The 26,297-nt window shown below is 51.8% G+C and overlaps 1 protein-coding gene across 3 annotated transcripts in view; it reads left to right on the forward strand.

Moving 5' to 3' along the window:
• Positions 1-493: 493 nt before the first annotated feature.
• POU6F1 (POU class 6 homeobox 1) overlaps positions 494-26,297 on the forward strand; it is a 29,551-nt gene continuing 3,747 nt past the window's right edge. The window contains exons 1-9 of one of the 3 annotated variants that reach the window (XM_021081723.1): positions 494-605; positions 11,305-11,397; positions 13,056-13,254; positions 17,958-18,079; positions 18,925-19,150; positions 19,687-19,949; positions 20,638-20,766; positions 21,653-21,856; positions 25,422-25,563. In XM_021081723.1, coding sequence (XP_020937382.1) covers positions 11,350-11,397; positions 13,056-13,254; positions 17,958-18,079; positions 18,925-19,150; positions 19,687-19,949; positions 20,638-20,766; positions 21,653-21,856; positions 25,422-25,563 — 1,333 coding nt within the window. In that variant the 5' untranslated portion in view covers positions 494-605; positions 11,305-11,349. Of the gene's footprint in view, positions 606-929; positions 1,249-11,304; positions 11,398-13,055; positions 13,255-17,957; positions 18,080-18,924; positions 19,151-19,686; positions 19,950-20,637; positions 20,767-21,652; positions 21,857-25,421; positions 25,564-26,297 lie in introns of those variants that run through there. The other 2 variants (XM_021081724.1, XM_021081722.1) reach the window with 2 other exon arrangements.

A 26,297-nucleotide genomic window follows, 5' to 3' on the forward strand; every position in this document is an offset into this window, starting at 1 on the left:
AACTACTTCTCAATCCGTTTCCCTCTCCTCCAGAGGGTGCCTCTTCTTATCCCTGCTCCTTGCCCTACCTTCAAGAGCCTCTAGATTAACCAAACTCTCCCCACCATCACCACCAACAAAGCCAAACCTTGTTTTTTCTCCATGCCACAGAACATTTATTTTTTACAATACTTTGGACAAGAAAGCAGGCAAGTTGTCTTTCATACGAGACAGCCCACAACCGCTACTGAGGTGGCAGGATGGTGCAGGGGCGCGGTATTCAAGCCCTGGATCCCCTCCCAGAGATGAAGCCGGGGCACAACTACTCCCGGTGGTTGGTTCAGCGCCGGAGCTATGTCTGACTTCTCTTTTCTTGCAGTGGGGTCCCGGCCTGGAACTTGGGAATGGACGTGAACTTGACTTTCAACGTTGAGGAGGGCAAGTGATTGATTTATCGAGAGGAAAGGTGGCCTCGGGGAGTTACCGCCGTCACTGCCCCAACCTTGGGCTGACAGGAATGTGGCAAAGGATCCCCAGTCCCGTCCCCCGTGCTCTGACTCCCACTCTCCCACCTTCCAAAATGAAGCGAGCTCCAGCAGCACCTCGGGGGAGGCCGGGTGAGCGAGGTGAGGGCTGCTTGATTCGTGCCCCTGACCTTTCACTCCTGTCCCGAGAGTGAGCCTCTGGGGCCTCCGGGGTGGCAAGGGGCTGAGGGTCCCCTCCCCACCCCCAACGCCCGTTCTAGGCTCCCCAGATCCCCTCCCTTCCTCGCTCGCTGGCCCGCCCGCCGCCCCCGGCGGCTGGCGCGCGCGGTGCAGCATGCGGCAAAGCTCTTTGCATAAATTATGCTCATGACGCAGCAGCTAAAAAAATCCAAGTAGCAGAAGGAGGGAAAAAAGGGGGGGAGGGAAAAGGGGGGGCCGTGGAAGGGGGAAAAGGAGAAAAATATATATACCTGACCGCCCCCCCCAACCTTCGCTTCCCCTTCCCACTTCCCGGCCGTCCCCCCTCCGCCCAGCGCAGCCCGCGGAGTCCCTTTCGGTTCTGCCCAGCCCGGGCTGGGGGCCCGGGGGCGGCGGCGGGTCCCGACCGGCTCCCGGGCCGAGCCGAGCCCAGCCAAACCGCACTGGCTTCTTTGTCTGCGGGCGGCGGCCGCCCCGGCCCCGGCCCTGGCCCCCGGCCCCCTGGCCCGAGCTGTGAGATGAATCTCTAATCGGTGGCCGCCGGGCACCCGGAGCGAAGGCGGCTCGGGCTCGGGCTCGGGCTCCGGTAAGTAGCGGGGTCCGGGGCGGGGAGGGGTTTGCAGGGAGGGGGAGGGGGCCGGGCAGGGGAGGTTTCGGGTTTGGTTAATATGCAATGCCCGTAATTAGCATAATTTATATATTTATGATAAAGAGAAAAAATGCCGCGGGGCCGGGGCGCCAGGATGCTGGGCCGGGGCGGCGGGGAGCTCTGGGAGTGGGATGGCGCGCGGCCGCCCGCCGGGGGCCTGAGACCCCGGGGACCGCGCCCTCGCCCGCCTGCCGGCGGGGCTGGACCAAAACGGGGAGGGGGCGGCCGCCAGGTGGACCCCATGGGGAGCTGGGACCTGGCCCCTTCCCGCTTCTGCCCCTGGAGCCCAGGTGGGGTACGGACCATAGGGGACGTTCTTTACCCAGACCCGGTGGCGACCGGGAACGGATTCTCGCCCCATAGGAGACCCCGAACGCCTGGGTTCCCACCGGTTAATGTCAACTGCGGCGGCCAGAGCTACCTGCCACAGTTCTCCCCAAGCATAGTACACAGGGAGGACTGGTGGGACTCGGGGTTAGGGACCTGGGTGCTGCTGGAAGGGTGGGGGAGTGGTGGGAGGGTCACCATCGAGCTGAGCATGAGCACTTCATAAATATTTAATAACAATATTATTATTAATAAATAGTCCTCATAATGGACTCGATATATGTTCCCTGGGCATTCTCACCTGGCAAGGCCAAGGGCGCCCCAGGGTGCCTTGTACCCTCCACTTTAGCATCAGCATCCCCTTATTTGCCATTGGAAGCCTAAAATCTTCGCAGAAAAGCCTCAGCTGCGGAGCCGGGGCCAAGGAGGGGGCGGGGAGATAAAATGCAGTGGGGACGCCTCCGTGGGCAAATGAAAAGCTCTTTGCAAAGATTTTAGCCCCATCTGCTCTTCTGTATTCCTTGTTCCAAAACTAGAGGGCTGGTCTTCAATTGTTCATAGACATATATATCTCACCTCCCTTTTTTCATCGTCTAAGACGGCCACCAGTGAGCAGTAGGGCCTTCTGAGAAATAATTCTGTATATTCCATTTTGATTGAAGTCAGGGTGCTCAGGATGGTATTTCTGTGACCTGTTACTTTGTATATCTGAGATACACCTTTGTTCATTTGGTCATTAGTTTAACAAAAAGACACACTATGTGCCAGCATTGAACAATACTGATAGAACTTCAATACAAATAGAACTTCCTGTCTTGGAGTTTTAATTCCAGTTAGAGGGGTGAGGGGTGTGAGTGGGAACAGGCAGATCAACATAAAAAAAAGATAATATAGTGATATTGTGTGTGTGTGTGTGCGCGCGTGCACGCATGTGCACACACAAGAGAGCTCATAAGAGAGATGGGTAGTTCTCTTAGAGATACTACTTAGCAATTAAATGAATCAAGGAGTTCCCAGTGTGCTACAGTAGGTTAAGGACCTGGCGTTGCCACAGCTGTGGCACAGTTTATAGCTGCAGCTCTGATTTAATCCCTGGTCCAGGAACTTCCATACATTGCAGGTGCAGACAAAAAAAGAAATGAGTCAGAAGAAATCTGCTGGAGTTCCCATCGTGGCTTAGCGGTAAGGAACCCAACTGGTATCCCTGAGGACACAGGTTTGATCCCTGGCCCCGCTCAGTGAGTTAAAGGCTCTGGCACTGCCGTGAGCTGTGATGTAGGTCGCAGAAGCAGCTCAGATCCAGTGTGGCTGTGGCTTAGGCTGGTAGCTGCAGCTCCAATTCAACTCCTAGCCTGGGAACTTCGATATGATGCAGGTGTAGCCCTAAAAAGCCAACAAAAAAGGAAGAAAGAAAAGATCATTGTAACAGTACCATTTTACTTACATGATCTCATATCATCATTATAACAACCCCATAAAACTTGCCCATTTAATCCACATTTTAAGGAATTCCTATCATGGCTTAGCGGAAGCCAATCTGACTAGTAACCATGAGGATGCAGGTTCGATCCCTGGCCTCAGCTGGCCATGAGGATCTGGCGTTGCCCTCAGCTGTGGTGTAGGTCAAAGATGCAGCTTGGATCTGGCATGGCTGTGGCTGTGGCTGTGGCTGTGGCTGGCGGCTACAGCTCCAATTAGACCCCTAGCCTGGGAACCTCCACATGCCATGCGTGTGGCCCTAAAAAGACTAAATAAATAAATATATAAAAATAAAAAATAATCAACATTTTAAAGGTAAGGAAATTAAACTTTGAAGATATTAAATCAGTTGGCTAGGTGTGCATGGCTATTTCATGGCCAACCTGGGATGTGATATAGGTTTCTCCTAAGCCTATACTCTTATCACGCCCTCCTTTTTTTTAATGGCCACACCTGCAGCATATGGAAGTTCCTGGGCCAGGGACTGAATATGAGCCATAGCTGTGGCAACACTGGAACCTTTAACCCACTCTGCCTCCTCTTCAACCTGAGCCCCTGCAGTCAGATTCTTTTTTTTTTTTTTTTCTTTTTAGGGCCACACCTGCAGCATATGGAGGTTCCCAGGCTAGGGGTTGAATCAGAGTTACAGCTGCCGGCCTATGCCACAGCCACAGCAATGCCAGGTCCGAGCCAAGGCTGCAACCTACACCACAGCTCACAGCAACACCACATCCTTAACCCACTGAGCAAGGCCAGGGATCGAACCTGCAACCTCATGGTTCCTAGTCAGATTCGTTTCTGATGTGCCACAATGGGAACTCCTGCAGTCAGATTCTTAACTCACTACACCACAGCAGGAACTCCTACCCTTACCTCTCTTTGATCTTCAACTTTCTCATCAACAAAAATGGGGGTTGTAATAATTGTTAATTGTTGTTTGTGTTTTATAAGATAATTCCAGGGTAAGATCTCTTATTATTTAAGCGAAAACAGAGAGGTAAAGTAACCTGCCCATCTGTAGACAGCCACACAATTGCTTGAGCTTCAGCATGTGTTTGCTCTGTGGTCTCATGGGGCTGGTGTCAAAACTGAATAACAATAGTTAACCTTTACTGAACCCTTGTACAATTTACTACCACACTGTCCCAGTTTCAAATTTGGTAACTGAGGCATTAAGAGGTTAAGTCCTTGTCCAAGGTTTCACAGCTAAGGAATGTTAAAACTGAGAAATAAACCTTGGTTCCTGCTATACCAAATTGAAGTGAGATAATGTATGTAAATTTTTATAATAGCTATGATCTTCCAAGCACTTGCTATGTGCCAGGCACTGATCTAATTTTTTTTTTTTTTTTTGTCTTTTTATCTTTTCCAGGGCCACACCCAAGGCACATGGAGGTTCCCAGCCTAGGGGTCTAATCGGAGCTGTAGCCACTGGCCTACACCACAGCCAGAGCAACGCAGGATCCAGCTGCGTCTGCAACCTACACCATAGCTCACGGCAATGCCGGATCTTTAACCCACTGAGCGAGGCCTGGGATCAAACCTGCATCCTCATGGTTCCTAGTCGGATTCATTAACCACCTAGCCACAGTGGGAATTCCTGATCTAAACTTTTTAATCCATTACTTTATTCAGTCCTCGTAACAGCCCTGTGAATTCAGTGCCATTACTCTCATTTTTACAGATGAGGGAAACTGAGGCACAGTCGAAATCTTTTATCCCAAGTTTGAGTCCCACAGCTAGCAAATATCAAAGCTGAAACTTTGGGAGTTCCCTTGTTAAGGATCCGGCATTGTCACCGCCAATGCTGTGGCAAGCCTTCCCTCCCTGGCCTGAGAGTTTCCACATGCCCTGGGCATGGCCAAAAATAAAAAAAGAGAGAAGAAAAAAAAAAGCTGAGATTGTGAACTTGAAAGTGGTCTGCTGAGTGGTCCCTGTAATACTTCGAGTAAAGGGGAGTGGGTCCCCATAAATGATCCATGATACTATTTTTCAGCAGATGGGAAGGGAAATCTGTGTCCTGTGGCCAGAAATGGAAAAGGGTGTGAGGACAGGAGGAAAAGCCCTCAGGTGATGACAGCTTGAAAAACGTATCAGCCTGCCCAGAATCGGGCAATTTAAGAACTGGGCAAATGATGCTTGCAAGCAGGAGGAGACGTCATTGTGTTTCTTTACACCAGGTACTGCAGCCACATGGACCAGGGTGGAAGGGATGAGAAGTGAGGAGGGATTCTGGGCACACAATAGGAAGAGTCAGCAGTATTTGAGGGAGTAAATATAGAGGCAGACTGGAGTTCCCGTTGTGGCTCAATGAGTTAAGAATCTGACTAGGGGAGTTCCCGTCGTGGCGCAGTGGTTAGCGAATCCGACTAGGAACCATGAGGTTGAGGGTTCGATCCCTGGCCTTGCTCAGTGGGTTAAGGATCCGGCGTTGCCCTGAGCTGTGGTGTAGGTCGCAGAATGCAGCTTGGATTCTGCGTCCTGTGGCTGTGGCATAGGCCAGCAGCTATAGCTCCGATTCGACTCCTAGCCTAGGAACCTCCATATGCTGCTGGTGCGGCCCTAAAAAGCCAAAAAAAAGAAAAAAGAAAAAGGAGTCTGACTGGTATACATGAGGATGTGGGTTCAGTCCCTGGCCTTGACCAGTGGGTTAGAGGAACTTGCAAATGATGGTGCAGGTCGCAGACTCTGCTCAGATCTGGCGCTGCTGTGGCTGCGGTGAAGGCTACAGCTGCCATTTGACCTCTAGCCCATGAACTTCCATATGCTGCAGCTGCAGCCTTAATATATATATGCATGCAGATGTAAGAGAGAAGGCAAGGATGATGACAAGGTTTTTGGCCTGAGCATCTGTGGAAGGATGAAGCTGCCATTTGCTGAGATGGGGAAGGCTGCTGCAGGTGAAGCAGTTTTGGGATGGAAATCAGGAGTTGGGTTTTGAACATGTGAGTATGTTATGATGTGAGCAATCCATAGGTACTTGGATACATGAGTCTGAAGTTCCTAGGTGAAGTCCAAGTTGGAGAATTAGTCTTGATGGTTGTCAGGCTGGGTGAGACCATCTCGGGAGCAGGTGACCAGTGCATTGCCTGCACCACCCAGCGCAGCCCCAGCTACCAATGTCTGCTAATCTCCCGTTTCCCTGTGGCCTTTTAAAATGGCAGCTCTGCAGGAGGTAAGTGGGTGCACAATTTCAATATTGAAAAAGTGGGAGGGGAGTTCCTGTCATGGCTCAGTGGTTAATCTGACTGGGAACCATGAGGTTGCAGGTTCGATCCCTGGCCTTGCCGTGAGCTGTGGTGTAGGTTGCAGAAGCGGCTCGAATCCCTTGTTGCTATGGCTCTGGCGTAGGCCGGTGGCTACAGCTCCAATTAGACCCCTAGCCTGGGAACCTCTATATGCCACGGGAGCAGCCCTAGAAATGGCAAAAAGACAAAAAATTTTTAAAAATAGGAGTTCTGGAGTTCCCATCATTGCTCAGTGGAAACAAATCTGACTAGCATCTATGAGGCCACAGGTTCGAGATCCCTGGCATCACACAGGGGTTAAGGATCAGCTGTTGCCATGAGCTGTGGTGTAGGTCTCAGACGCAGCTCAGATCCAATGTTGCTGTGGTTCTTGTGTAGACTGGTGGCTGTAGCTCTGATTTGACCCCTAACCTGGGAACTCCCACATGCTGTGGGTGTGGCCCTAAAAAGACAACAAAACAAAAACAAACTGGCAGTTCTCATTGTGGCTCAGTGATAATGAACCAGACTAGTATCCATGAGGATACGGTTCAATCCCTGACCTCATTCAGTGAGTTAAGGATCCAGCGTTGCTGTTAGCTATAGTGTAGGTTGCAGATGCAGCTTGGATCTGGCATGCCTGTGGCTGTGGTGTAGGCTGGCAGCTGCAGCTCCAATTTGACCTCTAGCCTGGGAATCTCCATATGCCGCAGGTGCAGCCCTGAGAAGATATGTGTATATATATATGGTGTAGAGCTGAAGATGCTGATGGCAACAAACAAACAAATAATAAATGTGACTTTCTTTCAACTGAATACCAGCATAACTCATTTCAGCTCAACTAGTCATTCCTTCAATTCAATGCAGAATACCCTCCATCCCCCAAAATGACTATAATGAGGAGCTACTTCGCATTGTGAAAACAATTTTTAAATTTTTTTAATTTTTTGTCTTTTTGTCTTTTTTGGGGCCGCTCCTGCGGCATATGGAGGTTCCCAGCCTAGGGGTCGAATCGGAGCTGTAGCCACCGGCCTACGCCAGAGCCACAGCAACATGGGATCCGAGCCGCTTCTGCAACCTACACCACAGCTTATGGCCATGCCGGATCCTTAACCCACTGAGCAATGCCAGGGATCGAACCCGCAACCTCATGGTTCCTAGTTGGATTCCTTAACTACTGCGCCACAACGGGAACTCAGAAAACAATTTATTAACAACTGTAACTGAGACAGGTCATTCTTCCAGGAATACATTTTGACTAGTTTTTGCCTCTGAAGATAGTCTTCTTCCTCCTGAATCTCCTTCACCAATTTTGCTTTCTCTTCATTTAATCCTTGTTGGGAAGATTCTCATTCACAAAATCATTTTGGAGACTCCTGTGTGGCCCAGTATCCAGTGACTTAGATTCACATGCATCGTTGGTCTTAAAAGTATTTTTCAAATATTTTCTTCTCACTTATTCTCTTGAAATTTCAGTTTTCTTCTATTGAAAATGCTGGTTTGGGAGTAACCATTGTGGCTCAGTGGTTAACACACCTGACTAGTATCCATGAGCGTGCAGGTTTGATTCCTGGCCTTGCTCAGTGGGTTAAGGATCCGGCATGACCATGAGCTGTGGTGTAGGTTGCAGATGCAGTTTGGATCCCGAGTTGCTGTAGCTCTGGCGTAGGCCAGCAGCTACAGCTCTGATTCGACCCCTAGCCTGGGAACCTCCATATGCCACAGGTGCAGCCCTAAAAAGACCAAAAAAAAAAAAAAAAAAAAAAGGAAAAAGAAAAAATGCTGGTTTCTCTAAAGAGACCTGATTGTTTTCTTCATTATCAATTAGAAGAAACTTTTCAATGCCATTTAATTACAGGGATTAAATGAAGACCTTTTTTTTTCTTCGTCATTCTCTACGTGTTGCAGCTACAGGTTGTTTTCTTTTTCTTTTGTCTTTTGTCTTTTTAGGGTTACACCCCTGGCACATGGAGGTTCCCAGGCTAGGGGTCAAATTGAAGCTACAGCTGCCAGCCTACACCACAGCCACGGCAACAGCAGATCCGAACCACATCTGCGACCTACACCACAGCTCACTGCAATGCCAGATCCTTAACCCACTGAACCAGGTCAGGGATCGAACCCGAAACCTCATGGTTCCCAGTCGGATTCATTTCCACTGCATCATGATGGGAACCGCAGATTTTCTTGAACAAGTGCATATGGAGAGGTGATGAATTGGCACCTCCAGGCCCCTGGAGTGCTGGGTAAAGTCCAGCTGAGTCTCCTGGACTTTCCACCTTGGAAATGCAATTTTGGTTTATCCCTGCCTCTCTGCCTTTCCCAGAGCATTCAAAAGCCCATATAATGGAATTTTATCCAGCAGTGAAAAGGAATGAAGTACTGATACACACTGCAACATAGACAAACCTTGAAAACATTCTGCAAAGTCAAAGAAGCCAGACACAAAGAGGCCCCATCTTGCATGATTCCATTTGTATGAAATATCAATAGGCAAACCATAGAGAGAAAGCAGTTTCGTGTTGCCAGGGGCTGGGGGTTGTCAGGGAGAGGTAGTAGCTGCTGATGGGTGTGGGATTTCCTTTCGGATGATGAAAATGTTCTGGAACAAAATAGTGGTGATGGTTGCACACTGTTGTAAATGTACTGGATTTCATTGAATGGTACACTGTAAAATTGTTAAAATGGGGAGCCCGTTGTGGCTCAGCAGCAGCCAACCCGACTAGTATCCATGAGGTTGCGGGTTCAATCCTTGGCCTTGCTCAGTAGGTTAAGGATCCGGCATTGCCATGAGCTGTGGTGTAGGTCACAGATGCGGCCCAGATCTCATGTGAGCTGTGGCTGTAGTGTAGGCCAAAGCCATAGCTCTGATTTGACCCCGAGCCTGGGAACTTCCGTATGTTGAGGGTGTAGCCCTAAAAAAAGCAACAAAACAAAACATTAAAATGATGACTTTGATGTTAGGTGATTTTTACCTCAATTAACAAAAAAACAAAAAAGGAAAACAGGAGTTCCCGTCGTGGCGCGGTGGTTAACGAATCCGACTAGGAACCATGAGGTTGCAGGTTCGGTCCCTGCCCTTGCTCAGTGGGTTAACGATCTGGCGTTGCCGTGAGCTGTGGTGTAGGTTGCAGACGCGGCTCGGATCCCGAGTTGCTGTGGCTCTGGCATAGGCCAGTGGCTACAGCTCCGACTAGACCCCTAGCCTGGGAACCTCCATATGCCGCGGGAGCGGCCCAAGAAATAGCAACAACAACAACAACAAAAAAAAGACAAAAAAAAAAAGGAAAACAAATGAAGCAAACCAAGGCATAGAAGAGGAGGAAGAAGAGAAAGGTGAAGAATCCAGAAACAACAATTCTCTGAGCTTAATGTCATCATTTGTAACATGGTAATAATCTCACGTCACCCAGCAGGCATGAGCAATACGTGACTTAGAGTATAGCACAGTGGGCATCAAAATGAATATTAATTGCCTTCTTTTCTTTTTTCTTTTCTTTTTTGGCCACCCCACGGCATAGGGAAGTTTCCAGGCCAGGGATCAGATCTGAGCTGCAGTTGTGACCTATGCCGCAGCTTCGACCACGCCAGATCCATAACCCACAGTGCCAGGCCGGGGATCAGACCTGCGTCCCATTGCTCCCAGGATGCGCCAGTCCCATTGCACCACAGCGGGAACTCCTGCCTTCTTTTCTATATGAGTGTCTAAAACTAGTTATCCCCTTTTTACCTCGATTTCTTGTGAATGTGGTTTGTGGCTCTAGCCGGACACCCTGGTCTCGCAGGGGCGTCTCTCATTCACTGCACACGACATCTGCTCCACCGTCTAGATTGCTGTCCTGCCTCCCGTGTTAAAGGCCAGTACGTTCTTGGGCGACAGCCACAGAATCGCCTGAGCACTGACTCTGTGCGACCCACCAGCTGAATCCGATTCTCTGGGGATGTTTGTTTTAGTGAAATCTGGGGGGTTGCATTTTTTTTCTTTTGTCTTTTTAGGGCCACACCTGAGGCATATGGACGTTCCCAGGCTAGGGGTTGAATCGGAGCTGCAGCTGCCGGCCTACACCACAGCCACAGGCATGCCGGATTCCTAACCCACTGAGAGAGGCCAGGGATCCAACCTGAATACTCATGAATACTGGTCAAGTTCTTAACCCACTAAACCACAACAGGAATTCCTGGGGCGGCGGGGCAGGGGGGGGGGGGTCCTGCATTTTTAATGTGTTTCAGGTGCAGATCAGGCACCTTCAAGTTTGAGACGGCTGTTTTAATTCACTCCTATCTTTACCATATCTTCCAGGAAGTCCATTCAGATGCGCCCCCCCCCCCCGAAGTCCTCTAATACTCAATGTGATCTTTGCTTGTGTCTTGTTCTGAGTGTCTGGGTCAAAGTCACCTTGGGTTCCGCTGGGTCTGTTCTTCCCCCTGGGCCTGGGGCGCTCCCAGGGACAAACGCCTGGCGCTATCTTTCCTTTTGTCACCCTGGTTCCTCCTGAGTATAGGTTCTCCTAGGATGCTTTAAGAAGTGAGACACTTTGGTTTTAAAATCCTTAGAATCCGGAGTTCCTATTGTGGCTCAGCAGGTTAAGAACCAACTATAGCCATGAGGAAAAGGGTTTGAATCCTGGCCTAGCTCCAGGGGGTGGTCAAAGGATCTAGCGTGGCCGCACATTGAAGTGTAGCTCACAGATGCGGCTTGGATCCAGCATTGCTGTGGCTGTGGGTGGCAGCTGCAACTCTGATTTGACCCCTAGCCTGGGAACTTCCATATGCCTCAGGTGAGGCCCTAAAAAGAAAAACTAAAATCCTTAGAATCCTATTTCCTTTATTTCTACAGATAACTGGGAAAACTTAGCTTCCCTCTCCCTACCATTCTACTTCTGACTTTTTGAGATGGCGTGGAAATTATATTACTGTGTCACGTCAGCCTTTGCTTCTCCCATCCCATCTCACCCCACAGGATGTGCTAGGTGTGGGCCAGCCCCACCCGACCCTGCAAGTGACCATGGATCCTGGAGCTGGGCCAGACTCATCGCTGACTGTCAATGAGCAGGTATCTTTTGGCAGAAGAGGCAAGGAAGTGAGGGTGATGGACCAAAGGGTGTGGGCACAGAGGACTCCATAGAGCCCCTCACTGTCTGGTTCTTACCAAAGTTCATGGTCCCTTCATCCATCCAGATATAGTTGCCAACTGGGCTTTCTCAGGGGCTGAGTCTGGAGACTGAAGCTGTGACTAGTAATAGTGAAATCGAAGTGTAAAAATAGGGAGCAGTTTTCTCCTGCTGAGATGCTGCCTCCCAGGCTTAAGTCCTTATTTTACCCCAAATAAAACATAACTCTCAGAAAAAAATAAATAAAAATAAAAATAAATGTACATGGGGGAAGATGTGGGTATCAGGTAATTTATTCCTCTTGCATATACAACCTTTTCTAATTTTTCTTGCAATGGCCTTTTATTACTTAGACTTCTACTACAGTTTTTTAAAGGAGAAAAAAGATTGACATCTCTTAAAATGTTATTGGAGTGACATCCTTCATAGGTCAAGTTTGAGTCAGAAAGGGAACTGCTTTGTGGGGCTTATTGCGCTGGTACTCTCCTGATGGGTCACCTTGTTGATTTTTTTCCAGCAGAGTCTCTGGCTGGATCCAGTTTTCAGGCTTAAGAAGTGTGTTGTGGGAGTGGCTTCCGGCCGAGTGCAAGGAAGGCCTGACACCAAGCTTTTTAATGTACAGGATGTCTTTTTTTGTGTGTTGCTGTTTTGTCTTTTTAGGGCCGCACCCTCGGCATATGCAAGCTCTCAGGCTAGGGGTCGAATCGGAGCTGCAGTTGCCGACCTACACCACAGCCACAGGAACTCGGGATCCAAGCTGCATCTACAACCTACACTACAGCTCACAGCAATGCCGGATCCTTAACCCACTGAGCAAGGCCAGGGAGCGAACCTGTGTCCTAATGGATACTAGCCGGGTTCCTTAACCGCTGAGCCACAATGGGAACTTCCACCCTTTTACCTTTGAGGGAACTTCTGTACTGTTTCAAGGGATGTGAAGAGGGATCTGCTGCTGCTTGTTTTTTTGGTTTTTTTTTTTCCTTTTTCTTTTTTCAGCTGCCCCGCAGCATTTGGAGTTCCCAGGCCAGGGATCAGATCTGAGCCACCGCTGCAACCTAAGCTGCAGCGGCAGCAACACAGGATCCTTACCCACTGTGCCGGGGATCGAACTTGCGTCCCAGCACTCCCAGCTGATCCTGTTGCGCCGCAGCGGGAACTCCAGGATTTGCTTCTTGTCCCAACTTAGCTGTGGATCCTGTGTCAGGGGCCATCATAACCACACTCCAACATCTTAGCGGCCAAGAAGACATCCTTGCAAGGCTGTGGGAGGGCGGTTTACCACTCCCTGAACTGAGTCCAAGAGAGGGAGCAAACAGAAATATCCCCAAGGGGTTTGGCTCTGGGGGCCTTTTTCTAGCTTGGGTCAGGCCCTGCCCCCATCACCAGGGCCTACTTGCATCTGGAAGCTGCAGTCTGCTCCAGACTCTGAAATTCGCACAGAGCACACAGTCGCTAGGACAGGAGGTCTGCATCCTGACACGCCTTCTCCTCTCTCCCCCAACCTTAACTGTACCCCTACCCTTACCCGTACCCAGAGCCCCGGCTCCCCAGGGCTCTATCGGCCCCTCCCCCCAGCAGTGTCCCTGTCCTCTGTTTGCAGGTCATCGTCATGTCAGGCCATGAGACCATTCGCGTTCTGGAGGTTGGAGTGGACGCCCCAATCCCTGCTGAGGAGGAGGGCAAAGCGCTGGAGGGTGTGGCCGCTGAGGGCTCCCTGAGCGGAGGCCCTGCCCAAGCTGGTGAAGCTGCCGGCGGTGACGCTGGGCCAGACACCCCAGACTCCTCCGCAGAGGCAACTGGTACGAGGCCACTGCTTCCACGTGGCATTGCTCTGCCCAGGTCCTTTCCTGTGTTCCCTGGGGGGAGCCAGCACGAATCCCAAGGGCCTTGATGGCTTTAGGGTCTTGTCTTCCTGTCCATTGGGCAGCCTCCAGCCACAGCCTGTGGTGTGGGTCAGCTCCTAGGACACGCCTCGCCCCTGGAACTTCAGTTCTGGCTTCTGCCACTTACAGACCTAAACTGGGTCAGGTCAGGGGGAGATGGGAAGAGAGTGGCAGGGCTCAGCTGAGGGGATTGGATCAACCCCAGAGATGGGCTCCCAGGTCTAAACCAGACCTTCAGGCCCAAAGAGGAGCGGATTAAACTGCCAGGATCCTGCACACGCTTCCAAATCAGTAGCTTTTGGGATATAGCTGGGAGGCCCCGGGAGTTGGGGATGGGAGGGCGTCTTCCCTACCTTGGACTAAGGGCGTGTGTTAGGGAAGGCCTTACAGAGTCCCAGCTGCTTTCTCCCAGCTGGGCTGGCATGTGTCTAGCCTGGTGGACTTAACTGTGCTATTTATTATTCTCCAAAGATGACTTTAGGACGTATGCTTGACCCTCCTGCATGAGGAGTGGGTATGGCTGACCACGCACTGTCTCCCCTAATGACCCTGCCATACAGCCATGAGACAGCCAGGGCTGTCCTGAAAGCTGGGGCAGGTCCCAGGCAGGCACTGCTCTCTGGGCACAGGGCACCCTTCCATTGACTTTTCTCATCAACACCTTGCAGAACAGATGTCTCCTTTTGCAGGCAGCCTGGGCCCTCCCTTGTCAGTTCCCCTGGAAAGCTGTGATTCATCTCCCCTGGCCTTCTGCTGAACTTCACCCCTTGCCTAGATTGGAGATCTGGGATGATGAGGGTGGGCCAAGAGGAGAAGTGAAGAAGAGAGCAAAGACAAGAGGCAGCTCCTAAACCAAAGTCCTACGAGATCGCCTTTCCTTTGCTCTACTTGCAAATCAGTGGGCACATCCACTGGGGCCCCTGGTAACCGGGGTTATTTTTCCTCCTGTTGGGTAGGGGAATGACAAGAGACACGGCCATCTGCCCCTGAATGTTCTGCTTCCTTGTTGAGACCAGGAGGGGTCATCACCTGCTGCCACGGGCCAGTGTGCCCTGGAGAGCAGGCAGGCAGGAAGGGCAGGGCTCTCCATCTCCACCACACTTCCTCTCTCTCTCTCTCTCTCTCTTCTTTTTTTTTTTCCTCGATTTTTACGGCTGCACGTGTGGCCTGTGGAAGTTCCCAGGCTAGGAGTCAAGTCAGAGCTGCAGCTGCCAGCCTATACCACAGCCACAGCAACGCAGGATCCAAGCCGCATCCTCATGGAGACTACTTCGGGTTCACTGAGCCACAACAGGAACTCCTCCCTTCCTTTCCATTGTAAGAGTGGAGCCCCTTTTCAGAAAATGGTTGGGGGGGCGCTCCCAGGTTTATCCACAGGTCCCTAACTTCCGTCTTTACCCTTTTATCCATCCTTCGTATCCCATTTCTTCTGCTCCATATCCAAACTTACTCTTAGAAATGGATCCAAGGATCAGTTATTTACTCATTAGCATGAGTGTTCACGGTAGCCTGCATCTTCTTTCAGAGGTGTGTATCCCTACACCTTTTGCCATAGTCTCCTTTGTAAAGGAATTGTAGTCATTGTCCCGCTGGTAAGGGAGGTATGTTGGTGGCACCTCCTAAGAAGCTGCCACTTCAAATTGTGGCTTCGATGGAATATTTCTAGGTATGCAATGTCGAGAAACGTTTCCTCTTAAAACAAAACAAAGTAATCGGAAACTCTTTCAGGATGCAAAAAGAATTTAAGGATTTGCATCGCTCTGAGATATTACTCAGACTTTGTCACACGTATATTTTTATAGGTGTGGCCACTGAGGACAGACTATGACGTATGATACCTACCACCACTTTAGTTCATATTCCATGTCCTTTATTGACACTTGATTCTGGTTTGGGCTATTATCAAACTGTCTGGTTTTGCATTTGCATAAATAGTGCTACTTTGGCCCTTTAATTTTTTTTTTCTTTGATTCCTTTTGAAGAGAAATCAATTGTTTACGTAGGAGAAAGTCATCACATGGAAAAATACAAAAGCTTGCGCTCAGTGAGAGGAAAGTTATTGGCTATGAGGTACCACATAGGCCTATTAAGCCAGAAAAACACATAAACTGTGATAAAACTTCAATTGGGTGGCGCTGTGGAGAAGTAGGTACATTGCTGATGGTTCTGTGAATTGGCTCAGTCTTCCTGAAAAGCAGTCTAGCAGGAAACTACAAGAGCCCTAAACATATACAAACCCTGTGGCCCATGATCCTACTCTGGAAATAGATCCTAATGAAATACTTTCTTTTCTTTTTTTTTTTTTTTTTGTGTGTGTGTGTGTGTGTTTGCTATTTCTTGGGCCGCTCCCACGGCATATGGAGGTTCCCAGGCTAGGGGTCCAATCGGAGCTGTAGCCTCCGGCCTACACCAGAGCCCCAGCAACGTGGGATCCGAGCCGTGTCTGCAACCTACACCACAGCTCATGGCAACGCCGGATCGTTAACCCACTGAGCAAGGCCAGGGACCGAACCCGCAACCTCATGGTTCCTAGTTGGATTCGTTAACCACTGCGCCACGACGGGAACTCCTGAAATACTTTCATTTCTTCAGATGGCAAGTTTTTCATCACATTCCCATTTCTTCACTTTTCTTTTTAGGTTTCATTACATTTTGTCAAGCAAAAATTTGTTGTCTTGTTTTCATTTTTTTGTTTTTTTTTCATTGCACCTGCAGTGTGTGGAAGTTCCTGAGTCAGAGATCAAACCTGCACTGCAGCAGTGACTCAAGCTGCTGCAGTGACAATGCTGGATCCTTAACCCACCGCACCACAACAGAACTCCAAGCAAAATGTTTTTAAATTTTTCAGAGGTTCAGATTATCCTTATCTTCTCTGATTTTTTGCCGATAGTTAGAAATGAATCTCCTCTGCATGGTGCAGATACATCTGCATTTAATTTTCAGTAGTGTTTTATAAGGCTTTGGTGGTTGCTTGCTTATCTCTCGCATTCCTTAAACAGTCTGGATTTTTAAATTATATACTGTGAACTAGTCCTGACTAAGGTTGATGCCTTTCCAGATTAAAACAAGGGCTGGGATGTAGGCTTGGAAGCTCAGTTCAGTGGTTCCCACCTTGTATGCTGTATCACAAGGAGCTTAAAAGAAAGAGAGAGATAGGAGGTTCTTGGCCTCAACTCCAGGACATTCTGACTCAGTAGGCCTAGACTAGGGCCTGGAAACCTCTGCTCAACCAGTATGAGGAAGCCACTGGAGTTCCCGTCATGGCTCAGAAGTTAACGAATCCGACTAGGAATCATGAGGTTGCAGGTTTGATCCCTGGCCTTGCTCAGTGGGTTAAGGATCTGGCACTGCCATGAGCTGTGGTGTAGGCTGCAGACGAGGCTCGGATCCCGCATTGCTGTGGCTGTGGTGTAGGCCGGTGGCTACAGCTCCGATTTGACCTGGGAGCCTCCATATGCTGCGGGAGCAGCCCAAGAAATGGCAAAAAGACAAAAAAAAAAAAAAAAAAAAAAAAAAAGCCACTGATCTGGAGTTTCCCGTGTGGCTCAGCAGTAAAGAAGCTACTGATCTGGTCTAACATGAACACCTAGACTTCCTTTTACATCTCACCATGTATTAAATAAAAACCACTCTCCAGGAGTTCCCATTGTGGCTCAGCAGAAATGAATCTGACTAGCATCCATGAGGATGAAGGTTTGATCTCTGGCCTCGTTCAGTGGGTTAAGGATCTGGCATTGCTGTGAGCTGTGGTGTAGGTGGCAGACAAGGCTTGGATCTGGCATTGCTGTGGCTGCGGTGTAGGCTGGCAGCTACAGTTCCGACTAGACCCCTAGCCTGGGAACTTCCATATGCCTCGGGTGCGGCCCTAAAAAGACCAAAAACAAACAAACAAACAACCCTCTCCGCATTGCTGTGTGGTGTTGAAGAGGTTTCCCAGTAGGGGTCCCAATACCTAACTAGTTTAAGGTAGCAGGAGGAAGCTCTCACCTGGGCAAAAAGCTCCAATTCATGGCAAGTCCCTTTAGAAGCTCCTAGAAATTGCTTGTCCAGCCTTCACACATCAGGGAATGGCAGAGAAAAGCTGCCCGGCCCGGACAGCCCCTGTGATCTTGAATGTGGCCAAGACATGTCACTCCCAAGACTTCACCATAAAGGAATTCCAGCCCTTTCCCCAAGCCGGCACCTGTATCCAAAAAGTAGCCTGAAGGTAGGGTGAGCAGTGATCCAGTTGCTAGATGGAGCCAATCAATCCCATTGATTCTAGCGCCTTCTCTCCCTGGCATATGCTCCTTTCTACTACTGATTATTCGATAGGTGCTAGCACCCTACAGAGCTGGGAGATGAGAGACCAAGAGCCTGCATCTGCATTTTCTTCATCCAGATGTGGGAAAAGGGCAGCTTCCCTTCCCAGTCCAGCCCAGGGTTCTCCAGGCTCCTATCCTCACTACCAGTAGCTTTTAGGAAGCTGCCTCTTTGGGCCAGGAAAGGCCAGCGACTGGCGATGGGTTATGCAGAAAGCCAATGTGAGGCTGAGAGTTGTCACTTCAAGCTGCAGACGAGACCGGTCCGCTCATACCAGGCTCACTCCTTGTCCTGTTTTCTCTCAATGCCGCGTGAAGTCAAGTCACTCCCGGGGATGCCTCCGAGCCCTGCCCCTGCCGTTGCCACCTTCAGCCAAGCCCCATGCCAGCCTCAGGCATCGCAGACCCTGACGCCACTGGCTGTCCAAGCTGCCCCCCAGGTAAGGGCCACCCCAGGGAATTGGACAGAGGGCAGTGGGCAGGCACAAGGCATGGGATAGCCAACATGGGCCAGCCACGCGATCTGGGACCTTCATGAGGCAGGACAGGGGACAGGGAAGCAGCTGTGGCTTGAGGGAGGGACTGTCCTACAAGGTACCCCTGGCCTCTCCCCTGCCCCAGATCAGGCCCATTGGGAAAAGCAGATCTGTGTCTGCCAGGCAATCTTGGGTCGAGCAAGGGTTATGGAGATTGCAGTCATCTAGGCCATCTGTCTAATGACTGAGTGGATAGCCTCAACAGCTCCTCTAAAGGATGCCTGGAAGAGTTACTGGGTTGTTCAGAGTCCTCATTTAGAGCCAGGGCAGCCCCAGCGCAGGGGGAGCTGCCTCCGGGATCTCCCAGGCATGCTGAGCCCCTGGGTGCAAGGCCTCCACCGCATCCATCACGAGTCCCCTCCCTCAGGGCTTCCCAGAGGCCTCTGCAGGCCTTGGCCTCTTGGTTTCCCCAGAGCATTGGTCTTGTGGCCAAGGGCCCAGGGAAGGCTCGGGAGGCAGCAGACTGTGGCAGGAGAGGCCCGTGCACCCTTTCCTGTCCTGGAGCAGGGCTGGGCCGTGTCCCTGATGTGGGCTGCTTCTCTGAAGGCAAGATAGTCCCGTCCAGGTGCCCCCTCGGGGTAGGGCCTCCAGCTAGGGCTTGTCTCTTCCCCGCCCTCAAGCGGCCTTTTCCCACTGCCCTGAAAATGCTGTGTGTGTGCTCGGCTGGGTCTGAGAGACCCAGTGTTTGCGCTGTCGATGTTGATTTTTTATTATTTCTTTTCTTTTTGAAATCTTGTTTGCTTTTGCAGGTCTTGACTCAGGAAAACTTAGCCACAGTTCTGACAGGAGTTATGGTTCCAGCAGGGGCAGTTACTCAACCTCTTCTTATCCCCATCAGTATTGCAGGTCAAGTGGCTGGTCAGCAGGGGCTGGCCGTGTGGACAATTCCTACAGCAACCGTGGCTGCCCTCCCAGGACTGACCGCTGCTTCTCCCACGGGGGGAATTTTCAAGCCACCTTTAGCCGGTCTCCAAGGTAACGGCAACTCTTCCCCAGGACTGCACCAGGCCCCCCACCACCCTGCACTACCATCCCTGCACGTGTGCTTGCCATGTTGGACTCTGAACCCGCGGCCCTGCCAGGGTGACAGCCCTGGAGTCTGGATCTGGTGTCCCAGGCACCCAGCCACAGAGCTGCTGCACCACCTCGGGACTCTAGGCGGTGACACCATGCTGGCCCAGCAGGCCTCTCTTCCTTCGGCCAACTGTCTGAGACGGCCCCCTCCCCCTACGCCAGAGCTCACCCCATGACCAGCCTCCTGAGAAGGACTGCAAGAAGATGCAACCTCCGGTTTTGAACCTACACATCTGCAGGCCCAAGGGAGGGGGGGATGAGAGATGTTGGCAGGTGCCGCCCCCCCGCGAGGACCAAGGGAATCACAGCTGCCTGTCCCCCCTGCCCCACTGCCCCCACCCCCCTCCCGTTCTTGTGCCAGATCTCTCGGGATTGGAGCCGCCCCGGGCTGCTGCGGCTCGGCATTTGAGCACCTCTGTCTCTGCCTTGCTCCGTAGCAGCTGCCGTGCTGAACGCCGCCGCCCTCCCGGCTCCTGTCCAAGCCGCCCCTCCGGCGCAGGCGTCCTCGCCCGCCCAGCCCCGACCACCAGCCCAGCCCCAGACGCTGTTGCAGACCCAGCCGCTGCTGCAGACCGCGCCTGCCATTCTACCACAGCCCACTGCCGCCGCTGCCGCCGCCACTGCCCCCACCCCCAAGCCAGTGGACACCCCCCCACAGATCACCGTTCAGCCTGCAGGCTTCGCGTTTAGCCCAGGAATCGTAAGCTGCTGCCCTCCCTCGGGGCTGACCAGGGATGGACCAAATCTCTGGCCAAGGGTGAACCTGACCCCTCCCGCGGGGGAGGAAGGAGGTGGAGGACGGCCCCCTGCATACGGCTCTTTTCCAACACTCCAGCAGATGGGCTCCTTCTGAGGCCTTCTCCCTGCTGCTGCCCGTCCGGCCGTCCCAGACAAGAGCAGACAACCTCTGCCGAGAGGGCTGGCCCAGTCCTCCAGAACCTGAACCACTGGACCAGCCTTGGAGGGCGGGATGCTATCTGGGGATTGCAAGCTTGGGAGCTGTCGCTGAAGTGGGGCTAGAGGCTCAGGGCCCCAGGCCAGTCCATCCAGTGTGGCTCCTGGCTTGCCAGTGGAGCTGTGAGATGTGGCTAGAGTCACACCGGCCTCCAGTCTGGCCCTCCTACTCTCCCAGGCCTGGCCCGAAAGATTAGCCAGAGTTACTCCTCCAGGACTGTGGCCCCACCCTTCCCTGCTCATCCACCCCCTGCAGCCCCCAGCCTTGGCTACTGTTCAGCCGGTGGACTTGGCCCGAAGCCCACATTCACATCTGTCCAGCCTCCATACCCCGCCACACACCCCACCCCCGGATACCCTCAGCCCTCTATGCTCTGCCTCGGGCTCTTTATCCCCCTGTAGCCTCTGAGCCAAGGCTCTTCCTCCACCCACAGATCAGTGCTGCTTCCCTCGGGGGACAGACCCAGATCCTGGGCTCCCTCACTACAACTCCGGTCATTGCCAACGCCATTCCCAGCGTGCCGGGGATCAGCAGTCAGATCCTCACCAACGCTCAGGGACAGGCAAGTGGTCAAAGCCAGGCCAAGGGGAAGGGGTGGGGACTGTGGAGATGCTGGCTGCGGGACAGGGGCAGGACTTGGGCTGAGGATCAGAGAAACGAGCAGGGTGACAAGCTGCTGGGTGGTTTTTGGTTGTTTGGTTTGGTTTGGTTTTGCTTTTTAGGGCCGCACCTGCAGCATATGGAAGTTCCCAGGCTAGGGGTCCAATCGGAGCTATAGCTGCCGGCTGACACCACAGCCACAGCAACGCAGGATCCAAGTCGCGTCTGCGACCTACACCACGGCTCATGGCAACGCCAGATCCTTAACCCACTGAGTGAGGCTAGGGATTGAACCCGCAATCTCATCGTTCCTAGTCGGATTTGTTTCCGCTGCGCCACTGCAGGAACTTCAACAAACTGCTGTTTAGTCCTTCCACATGATGACAGCTCTCTGCTGATGCTGAGGCCAGGCGGGGCAGTGCTCTAGTTGGGGGTCTTCATTTATAGAGCGCTCACTTTGTGGCCAGGTTATGCTAGATGCTTTCCCACACCTCATCTCACTTTGTTTGGCGTACACACCTCTTAGGTGGAGATTTTGATTCCCACTTTACAGAGGAGAAGGCTGAGGTTCAGAGAGATGAGGCCTCACGGTTAAAAGGTGGCGAAGCAGGGTTTCGCATCCAGGTCTGTCTGAATCTACGTGCAGACCTATTCCTGCTCCACCAGGGCTCTGGAGAGAGAATCAATGAGGCAGCTTCTCCAGTGTGATTCCTTCACTCTGTTTTGCGGAAACAGGTTCAGAGGGATTAAATGATGAATCGAGTCCCTTCCCCTGCCCGTGTGGGGATTTGGGCTGGGATGGAGCTGAACGCTGCCCTCACCCTTGGGGTCCCTGTGTTTCCTCCCAGGTTATTGGAGCGCTTCCGTGGGTAGTGAACTCGGCTAGCGTGGCGGCCCCAGCACCAGCCCCAAGCCTGCAGGTCCAGGCTGTGACCCCCCAGCTGTTGCTGAACGCCCAGGGCCAGGTGATTGCGACCCTGGCCAGCAGCACCCTGACTCCAACGGTGGCTGTCCGGAAGCCAAGCACTCCTGAGTCCCCTGCTAAGAGTGAGGTACCAGGGCTGGGTTGGGGGCCCGGGGGCAGGCAGGCTGTCTGGCATGGGTGGCCTCCCTCCAGACTGTGGGCAGGACAACGTTATTTGCTCAAGCCCCGGGAGAAGGTGGGGGGACATCCCAGGGTAGAAGGTCCACGTGAGTCCACACAGTCTCCGCCTGGGGGAACAGCACCCGCCCCATGACCACCCTCCCACATGCACCGAACATGTGTCTATGTGTCCTCAGGGGCCAGTGCCGCTCTGAGAAAGTCAGGCAGGGGCGATCAAAGTAAACAGGGTGAACAAGCTGCTGGAAAATTCCTGGGAGGTTCATTCTGCACCAGCTCCATCTTCCTCCCTGCACCCCTGCACCCCTCCACTCTGCAGTGTGGCTTTGACTGTTCATTTATGTGTTCATTCTAGGAGCAGTTTTGTTGGTGGTGGTGGCTTTTGTGGGGTTTTTTTGTTTTGTTTTGTTTTGTTTGCTTTTTGGGGTCGCTTCTGCGGCATAGGGAGGTTCCCAGGCTAGGGGTCGAATCGGAGCTCCAGCTGCCAGCCTACACCACAGCCACAGCAACGGGGGATCCAAGCCTCATCTGCAACGTACACCTCAGCTCACGGAAATGCCAGATCCTTAACCTGACCCGTGTCCTCATGGATACTTGTCGGGTTTGTTACCACTGTGCCACAACGGGAACTCCTAGAAGCAGCTTTTGAGTGCCTGCTCTGTTCCAGGTGCAGAAGAGATAAAGGTGAATAAGATGCCCTTTCTAGCCTTAGGCAGCCCATCCTCAGAGGCAAGTACAAGTCAGTGCCACAAATGCTGTGATAGGGGCACGATTAGGTGCTTTGGGAACATGGAGGAGGGAGCTCTCAATAGACTGGGGCGATCAGCAAGGCTTCATTGGGAAGGACATTAAATTAACCTAAAGGGGTGAGTTGCACGTCCCCTTGCAGAACTGCAGGACATGCACAGTGTGCCAGAGCAGGGAGCCTCCAACTTTGTGCTGCAGAACCACTTGGAGGGCTTGTTAGGATGCAGATTCCCAGGCTCCACACTGGAATCTGATCTAGTAGGTTTGGAGGGGTGCCCAAGAATTCACATCTTTAATAAGTTCCTTGGTGATGTCAAGGCCCCTGGTTCTCAAATGTGGTATGCTGCTTCCAGCTTCATTGAATACCCTCTGAGCCTCACCTCTAAAGTGGACAGTGTAAGAGAACCAAGGGCAGGTTACAGATGTTAAAGGATATTTTACACGTCAGTATACAGAGAGCACTTGGAGAATGGTGCTTCTATAGTCATCACTAGTGTTAGGGAGTGGGGAGTCACTGAAAGGTTTTTAGCAAGGAAGTGGCTGATAAAATGTGCATTAAAAAAAAAATTCCGGAGTTCCCGTCGTGGCGCGGTGGTTAACGAATCCGACTAGGAACCATGAGGTTGCGGGTTCGATCCCTGCCCTTGCTCAGTGGGTTAACGATCCGGCGTTGCCGTGAGCTGTGGTGTAGGTTGCAGACGCGGCTTAGATCCCGCATTGCTGTGGCTCTGGCGTAGGCTGGTGGCTACAGCTCCGATTCAACCCCTAGCCTGGGAACCTCCATATGCCGCGGGAGCGGCCCAAGAAATAGCAACAACAACAACAACAAGACAAAAGACAAAAAAAAAAAAAAAAAAAAAAAATTCCGGGAGTTCCCGTCATGGCGCAGTGGTTAACAAATTCGACTAGGAACCATGAGGTCGCGGGTTCAGTCCCTGCCCCTGCTCAGTGGGTTAACGATCTGGCGTTGCCGTGAGCTGTGGTGTAGGTCACAGATGCGGCTCAGGATCCAGCGTTGCTGTGGCTCTGGCGTAGGCCAGTGGCTACAGCTCTGATTTGACCCCTAGCCTGGGAACCTCCATATGCCGCAGGAGCGGCCCAAAGAAATAGCAAAAAGACAAAAAGACAAAAAAAAAAAAAATTCCGGAGTTCCCGTCACGGCAAAGTGGTTAACAAATCGGACTAGGGACCATGAGGTTGCGGGTTTGATCGAGAGCCTTGCTAAGTGGGTTAGGGATCCAGCGTTGCCGTGAGCTGTGGTGTGGGTCACAGACATGGCTTGGATCCCGAGTTGCTGTGGCTCTGGTGTAGGCCGGTGGCTACAGCTCTGATTGGACCCCTAGCCTGGGAACCTCCATGTGCTGTGGGAGCAGCTCAAGAAAAGGCATAAAGACCATAAAAAAAAAAAAATTCCCTCTGGAGTTCCCATCATGGCTCAGCAGAATCGAATCTGACGAGCATCCATGAGGACGCAGGTTTGATCCCTGACCTCACTCAGTGGGTTAAGGATCTGGCATTGCCATGAGCTATTGTGTAGGTCACAGATGTGGCTCAGATCTGGCATTGCTGTGGCTGTGGCGTAGGCCGGTGACTACAGCTCTGATTAGACCTCTAGCCTGGGAACTTCCCATATGCCGAGGGTGTGGCCCTAAAAAGACAAAAATTTTAAAAAGATAAAAAAAAATTCCAACATTTTGTTTATGTGTGACATAAAACAGTAAAAATCCTCTCGCTTTGTATTCTTTTTTTGTCTTTTTGCCTTTTCTAGGGCTGCTCCTGCGGCATATGGAGGTTCCCAGGCTAGGGGTCTAATTGGAGCTGTAGCCGCCGGCCTACGCCAGAGCCACAGCAACGTGGGATCCGAGCCGTGTCTGTGACCTACACCACAGCTCACGGCAATGCTGGATCCTCGACCCACTGAGCAAGGGCAGGGATCGAACCCTCAACCTCATGGTTCCTAGTCGGATTCGTTTCCACTGCGCCACGATGGGAACTCCCTCTTTTTATTCTTTTTATAGCGGAACCCTCGGCATTTGGAAGTTCCTGAGCCAGGGATTGACTCTGGGCCACAGCTGTGACCCACGCTGCAGCTGCAGCAACACCAGATCCTTTAACCCACTGCACCAGGCCACTGCAATCAGATGTTTTGTGTGTGTGTGTGTGTGTGTGTGTGTGTGTGTGTGTGTGTTGTTTTGCTTTTTAGGGCTGCACACAAGGCATATAGAAGTTCCCAGGCTAGGGGTCCAATTAGACCTGCAGCTGCCAGCCTATGTCACAGCCACTACAGCGTCGGATCCGAGCCGTGTCTGTGACCTACACTACAGCTCACGGCAACAGCAGCTCCTTAACTCACTGAGTGTGTCCAGGGACCAAATGCACATCCTCATGGATTCTAGTCGGATTCGTTTCCACTGCACCACAGTGGGAACTCCAAGGGTAGATATTTGAGAACAGTTATCTCAAGAGTGATCACTCATCGGGGCTTTGTCCAAGCTTGCTGAACCTTTTTGAGCCTCTGATCAGCCCGTATCACAGGTGGCTCCCAGGCCTGGCTTGGTGGGGGCACTTCTATGCTTATTTTAGAGGTCGTTATCATTGGGTGAGTGCTAATGCGTAGCTTGTAGTCTTGCTTTTTAACAGGGCACAGGCAGGAGTGTACTGAGTGAGTGAGGATTCCATGCACACTTTTTCTTTTGTTCCCCCCAGAGACTCCACCCCCCCATAGCCAAGCAGGCAGGCAGTAGGGTTTGTTGGCTTTCTTCTCACAGGTGCAGCCCATCCAGCCCACACCAGCCGTGTCCCAGCCTGCCGTGGTCATTGCCAGCCCAGCCCCAGCAGCCAAGCCATCTGCCTCTGCTCCCATCCCAATCACCTGCTCAGAGACCCCTACTGTCAGCCAGCTGGTGTCCAGTAAGTGGCTCCTAGAGAATGTGGTGAAGGGGAGAGGCATGTATTGGGACAGCCTGACTTAATCAGATGATGCTCTTTTTTATTGTATTATATTATATTATTATATTATATCATATATCATATAATGGCTGCACTCACAGCACAGGGAAGTTCCCAGACCAGGGATTGAGCAGCAACGCCAGATCCTTAACCCACTAAGCGAGGCCAGGGATCGAACCCGCATCCTCATGGATACTAGCTGGGTTCATTTCTGCTGAGCCACAACGGAACTCTCAGCAGTCAGATTCTTAACCCACTGCACCACAGCGGGAAGACCAGATGATATTCTCCTTAGTAAACTTCCTGGCGTCCAGAAGGGAAGGGCAGAGGCCCATGGCCAGGAATTGGCTTTCTTATTCTCATTCTGTTGAGCTGGATTCTAGGCTTGACAATAGTGGAGACTACCCAGCCAGCTATCTGGCTGCTTCTCTGAGAAGCCAAGCCATGGGCTGTCGCTCCCGTGGTCTCTCCCCCAGTATTTGAGGAATGTGGATGGCCAACAGGTGTGCTTGGGGCCAGGCGTCGGCTGGGAAACTGGATGGGGGTGGGTCAACAATTAGAGCCGGAAGAACGTGAAAACAGACCTCTGGCTCTAGACACCTTGGCCCCGGCCCCTTGCTTGGAGACAGGAGTGAGGAGGGACCTGAGGGTACACAGGCCTTTTGCCAGATGTCCTTATTCCTACGGCACCAGGC

This window comes from Sus scrofa, unplaced genomic scaffold, assembly GCF_000003025.6.
Source record: "Sus scrofa isolate TJ Tabasco breed Duroc unplaced genomic scaffold, Sscrofa11.1 Contig2094, whole genome shotgun sequence".
NCBI classification, from domain to species: Eukaryota; Metazoa; Chordata; class Mammalia; order Artiodactyla; family Suidae; genus Sus; species Sus scrofa.